This window comes from Lipotes vexillifer, unplaced genomic scaffold, assembly GCF_000442215.2.
Source record: "Lipotes vexillifer unplaced genomic scaffold, Lipotes_vexillifer_v1.1 scaffold1798, whole genome shotgun sequence".
Lineage (NCBI taxonomy): Eukaryota > Metazoa > Chordata > Mammalia > Artiodactyla > Lipotidae > Lipotes > Lipotes vexillifer.
Window position 1 is genome coordinate 752,388 of NW_006789032.1, and position 5,685 is coordinate 758,072.

At 66.2% G+C, this 5,685-nt stretch overlaps 1 protein-coding gene across 1 annotated transcript in view; it reads right to left on the bottom strand.

The window, feature by feature from the left end:
- Positions 1–1,078: 1,078 nt before the first annotated feature.
- The window catches only part of ARFGAP1 (ARF GTPase activating protein 1), a 13,608-nt gene continuing 9,001 nt past the window's right edge, over positions 1,079–5,685 (bottom strand). The window contains exons 9-13 of the mRNA XM_007462248.1: positions 5,077–5,109; positions 3,582–3,638; positions 3,025–3,084; positions 2,408–2,484; positions 1,079–1,420 (exon numbers count right to left, since the gene is read on the bottom strand). Of these exons, the coding sequence (XP_007462310.1) occupies positions 1,081–1,420; positions 2,408–2,484; positions 3,025–3,084; positions 3,582–3,638; positions 5,077–5,109 (567 nt within the window). The 3' untranslated portion in view covers positions 1,079–1,080. The remainder of the gene's footprint in view (positions 1,421–2,407; positions 2,485–3,024; positions 3,085–3,581; positions 3,639–5,076; positions 5,110–5,685) is intronic.

Below are 5,685 nucleotides of genomic sequence, written 5' to 3' on the forward strand. Positions count from 1 at the left end.
CACACCTCACACCTGGCCCTCCTGAGTGCCTCTGCTCTGCGACACTTGGTCCCGGGCTGGCAGACCATGTTTGACCCTGGCTCTCGGGCTGACCTGGGTCTTCTCATCACCCTAAGCCTGATCTCTGACCTCAGATGCGAGCGTGGCAGACTACTGGTTCAGTGACTGAGACCCTCAGGATCAGCTAAAGGCACAGGTGCTGGCCACTGGGCATCTTCCTTGGGGAGAAGTGTGGGTGGCAGGGCTGCCACTCCCCACTCATGGCCGTGCTGCAGCCCTGCCACATGATCCACTGCAATCTGGCTGTCCACACAGGGACGGCCCATCCCGCGGGGCAGGGAGCAGGGACGTTGCACACGAATCACATAGGAGGCCTGGGGGAAGCCCGGCTGAACGGCCTGAGGGCCGGCAGAAACAAGTGCGGGGACAGAGGACCAAGCACGGCGTCGTGTCACGTGGTCGTCAGCGCCAGCCCACAGGAACGGGGTGGCCAGCACACAGCCGTCCAAGTCGAGTGGGCTTGGGCGACAGTGAGATCCGAATCACAGTGCAAGGAGGCTGGAAGAGGAACCACGAGGAAGGCCAGGGTGCCAGGGCACCGCTGCACGACCCCTCTGAGCTGATGATGGGCTCTAGGGTGACGGCAAGGCCAGGAAGGCAGTGCTCAGGTCAGGCGGACGCAGGCCAGCACTGGTGCAGAGACGGACTGGGGAGCGGAGGGCAGGGGGCAGGTGGCGGCTCTCAAACGCCAGGCAGTTTCTTCCAGAGGAAGAAAAAACGAGAGCGACCGGGAAGTGAAAGTTGCTTCAAGGAGACAGGCCTCAGTCACGATCACTGGGCAGCTGCGTGCGCCGCTGGGGAGGGCGTTTATTACCGAGCGCACTGGGGGTGGTGGCTGGGTGTGCGTGGCCCCCGCAGCAGCAGGGAGCCCTTCCTGCAACAGCGCCCAGCCCGGGGCCCCAGGAGATCGGGGACAGGGAGGCACACGCCCCTGGGGTCCCGGCCGAGGCTGTCTTCCTGCGCGGCCGGCGCTTCCTGGGTGGAAAGGAAGGAGCGAGGCGGCGGCGCTGGCACTGCGCCCTACCAGTCCTGGTTGTCCCAGCCGTCGTCCACGGCGGCCGGCGGTGCCACCTCCTTGACGGCCCTGGCCCTGACCTCCGCCCCGGCCCCCCAGGCCTCCCCACCACCAATGTCACCGCCCCCGTTGCTGGACGCAGACGCGGCGCCCGAGCCCCACGCGTCCCAGCCATCCGAGCTCCTCTTGTCGGCTGAGGGGTCTGCACACGTCCAGCTGTTGCCGCTCGGGGACCTGTGGGCCCCAGCAGGGTCGGTGCTCCCGAAGGCCTCCCAGAAGTTCCGGTCGGTGGTGCTGTGGGAGCTGTCCCCGCCGCTGTTCTGACAGCTCCGGCCCTCCGGGGCTCTGGGACAGAGAGAGGCCTCTGAGCGGCTCCCGGAACCAGAAGGTCCAGAAGGTTGCCGTCGCGGCCCTGAGCCGCCTGGTCTCCCCCAGGCTCCTCCCCAGAGAACGGGGTTCAAGGCCGAGTCCAAACCCCCAGCCAGAGCCCCATCCCCAACCAGGGCGCTCAGCCAGTGCCACTCAGGGTCCCAGAGCCGCTGTTCTCGCTCTAGGGCAGAGGAAACCCAGCCTCAGGGCGGCTCCGCCACAGAGCTGAAGCCGTGGAACCTGTGGGAGGGACTCAGGCCTCCTGCCACCAGAGTCCACTCTCCACCAGTCCCACCCAAACGCAGGATGTTTTGAAGGAAAATGTAAAGCGCTGGTTTCCTGCAACGATTAAGGGGGAAAAAACCCCAGACCCTTCTCTGCACCGTGGAGTCCCTCAGTCCCTCAAACCACAGTCACACCACTGAGCACAGCGGACAGCACGCAGAGGGGGAAGCACTGAGGCCTCCCGTCCGCGAGCACGGGAAACACCCCAGGCCTCGGGCAGACGGACAGCACGCGCCACGGCCGGAGCGGCCACTGCTCCGGGCCTGGCCCGAGACCATCCATCCCCCCACCAGATCCCCAGGGTCCCACCTGGGGTCAGAGAAGAAGGCTGACCAGTCTGGGCTCGCAGCAGAAAGACCCGGGTGGGAGCCCTGAGTGCTCCGGAGTCCTAGGAGCGGGGTCAGGGCCCAGCCGCACCCTCTCTCCCTCAGCCTGTCCCACAGAGGCGAGGCTGAGACTCTCCCTCCCCAGCCCTGGATGGTGGCAGCTCCCACGAGGTCGAAGGCAGGGCTTCAGAGCGAGAGGTCAGGGGGCCGACGTGCCTCTCTGCACCCCAGGGCTCCAGGGGTTTCTGCACTGTGAGCCCTGAGCCCCTGGGGGAGACACACCTGCCTCCCAGAGACCCCAGGGGAAAATGCCACGGAAGGGGGCCCACTTCGGGAAGGGGGGCCAGTATACCTGTCCAACGGGTCCTCCGCTCTCCCAGAAAAAAAGGTGGTGACGTCCCTCCAGCCCCTGCTACCAACTCCCTGGACCTGGAAGGAGACGTAGGTGCTCAGCCTGGGCTCTGACGCCAAGTGCAGAGTTGAGACCTGGGTGAAGGTGAGGAACACGGCGACACCACGGGGCTCAGGCGGTTCGCCCCGGCGCTGGGGACGGTGGGATGCCCGCTGTGTGGACGCAGAGGCTGTGGCCCCAGGAGCTCAGCTGAGAAGCTCCTGGGTGGGAAGCAGGACAAACGCCAACCCGCCCCGCCTGCCCCCAGCTGCGCTAAGGCAGAGAAGGCGCCGCCCCCAGCGCACTCACCGGGGAAGGTCGGCAGCAGCAAGGCAAAAGGGCAGAAAGAAAAGAAGCAACAGGTCAGTGGCTATGACGGTGCCGCCAAGCCGTTTCCATATTCCTCAGGCTGTCGGCACCGGAGCGTCTACCTGACCCTCCTCACGTCCTACAGGCCCCTCGGGCCAAGAAGCCATACGGGGCATGAAGCGCCCGGCCCTTCCTGCTCGCGGTTCCGGGCTCCTTGGAATATGGAGACGCTTTCAGCCGAGCCCGCCTGTCAGGCGGGGCTTCCCTACCTTGGCCGCCAACTCAGAGAACCCACTGGACATATCATCAAAAATCTTTCCCTCCTTCACCTGGTGGATCGAAACAGTATCGTCATAGCCAAGGCAGATGCCCCGCTGCCCATTACTGACAAAGGACAACGCCCACCGACACCTGTCAGGGGACCTGTCTCCGCGCCGCGTCACCCCCTCCCTAGAAGAGAGGGCGAGGAGCAAGCCGACCACACCGCAGCCCGGGCCGGTCTCGTTCAGACCCTCCCCCGGTGGTCTCCCGAGCACAGGCTGGCGCTGGCCGCAAACCGCATGCCCCCCTCCCCCGGGAGCTTCTCTCGCCGCCTTGGCCTCCTCCGGGGTGAGGGGCCGGGCACACACACAGCCACGCGGGAGCAGAGTACAAGGCCAGGCCTTGCTGGGCTGGGGGACGAGAGCCATAGGCACAACGCACGCGTGAGGACACGGGGAGCAAGCATGGGAGTCTGAAGCCTGAACAGCGCCTCCCAGCACCAACTGCCCCCCGAATGAGGCCCACAGGAGACGCACGCAGCCGAGTACCAGAGTCCCCGTGTTACCTTCTCCTGGGCAGGTTTGAGGACACTCTCATTCAGACTGTGGCCCAACTCTGATGCCTGTTGGAAGGACAGATGCGATGAGAAAAAGCCGCGTATGTGGCAGCACGTTCACCCCAGGACTGCGAGCCCTGCCCATGGAGGGGAGGCTGCAGATGGCGAGCAGCCCGCCAGCACCCGATGCTCCACGCTGTTGCAGAGGCTGGAGACCGCTGCCCCTGGCCTACGCGCCCTGGGAAGGGGCTCGGACAGCAGCCAGCTCTTGGAAGCCCACCCCACCCGGTGGCCACCATCAGGCTCTCCCCGTCGGAGCCCACAGGATCCATCCCAGGAGAACAGCCCCTGGCATCCCCCCGACACAAACGGGTGGATCCCAAGCCCCACCTGCCCTCCAGGGGCCCTTCGGGAGTTCGGACAGAAGGGGATGGAGCCAGGGAGCGAGCCCAGGCCAGCAGCTCAGGTGGGGAGCAGGCAGGACAGAGGGGAGGCAACCACGGAGTGGGGCCCTCGCCACTGGCACAGGACTCCCCAGCACCGCTGCAGCAGCAGCCTCGGGTTCCGGATCCCGCGCCTCCTGCCTGAGACGCGGACGCCCGAGCACCGTGGACGGGCCACACGGGAGCCCGTCAGGCTGGGGAGCAGCTCTGAGCGTGAAGACAGGGAGCACTGACATGCAGCCGCGGCGCGGACACCTCGGAGCGGGACACGCGCCAGACACGCGGGGTGGGGGGGCGTGCATGAGCATGGACGCGGCCTTACCAGCTCTGGCTGCTGCTTGGAACCCCAGAACTTCACCCAGACAGCATGGGGAGATGGGGGGTGGGGGTGGGAGAGAGAGCAAGGCGGTGGGAGCGGTGTTCGGCAACAACCAGGACACGGTCCCGTGGGCGCCGCACACTCTCTAGACCTGGCACCTCCCACCCGGGAGCTTTCCAGCACGGCAGGAGCGAGCAATTAGGGAGTTGAGATGGGGGCTCAAAGAAATCATCCCTTGGGCCGTGAGGGGGCCCGCGTGGCCCCAGAGGCTCCTTGGACGGCCTGGCACCACGCCGGGACCGCCGGGGCTGCCAGCCAAGGTGTGAGAAAAAGACAAACACCAGGGCCCAAGATGCCGCCCACGAGAAGGGAGGGCGCTAACCAGGGACAGAGGCACGCTGCTGCCGCAGGATGCAGACCCCAGCCCCCTGGGGGGTGCTGGGCCTCCCGTGTGTGGTTGCCCAGACATGGCACAGAGCCTCCTTCCCCACGAGGCCAAGGGCACAGGGGCCTATGGCTGTCTGCCTGCCAGGGATGGGGCAGGATCTAAGCCTCCTCCACCTGCTAACCTGCAGGTGCCCAAAGTGACACATGGACACGTGAGCCTGGGAGGCAAATGCACGCACGGGCCTGTCAGTGCCCGAGTTGCCCGCGGAAGTGCCCTTCCCCTGAGCGCGGGGCACGAAGCAGGCGACCAGCCTAGAAACCTTGAGAGCACGAATGCAGAGGCTTCCTTTGTTACCTTTTGACTTGCCTGGGATCCAAACTTTGTCGCCTGAAAGGAAACACAGAGAGAGAGCTTTCTGGTCAGCCGCCTGACGCTGGCCACCAGGGCTGCACGTCCTTGGGGCCCAGACACCCGTGCTGGTCTCCTGACGGCTGCGAGGTACTGGTGCTCACCCCACAGCAGCTCTAAGGGGCCCCGCAAAGCTGCCCACCACACCTGCTTTCCCTGGAGGGAGGCTGTCAGGGGAGGGGCAGGCAGGATGAGGGAGCAGGGCTGACGCCGACCTCCCTGCTCTGGAATGCAGGGCGCACAGGCCGCCCACGGGCCCACAGGTGGGGCAGGTCCCTCTCCAGCGAGCTCTCCCCCTTGCTGCCGAGCGCGGTCTGGTCACACCTCTCACCTCTGCCCAGCACCCAGGCCGCGCTCATAATAAACAAAGAGGGAGAGGCCTGGATTCCCACTGCAGCCCGGCAAAGCCCTGGAGAGAATCAGCAGAGGCCACGTGGCAGAGCGCTGGTGCCCCAACGCCAGGCTCCTCCCCGGGCTCTGGCCCTCAGAAACTCCCGTCCTGGCCTCTCCAGGGCCCGTGTGCTCTGGGTCAGCCTGCCAGGAGGCCTCCCGTCC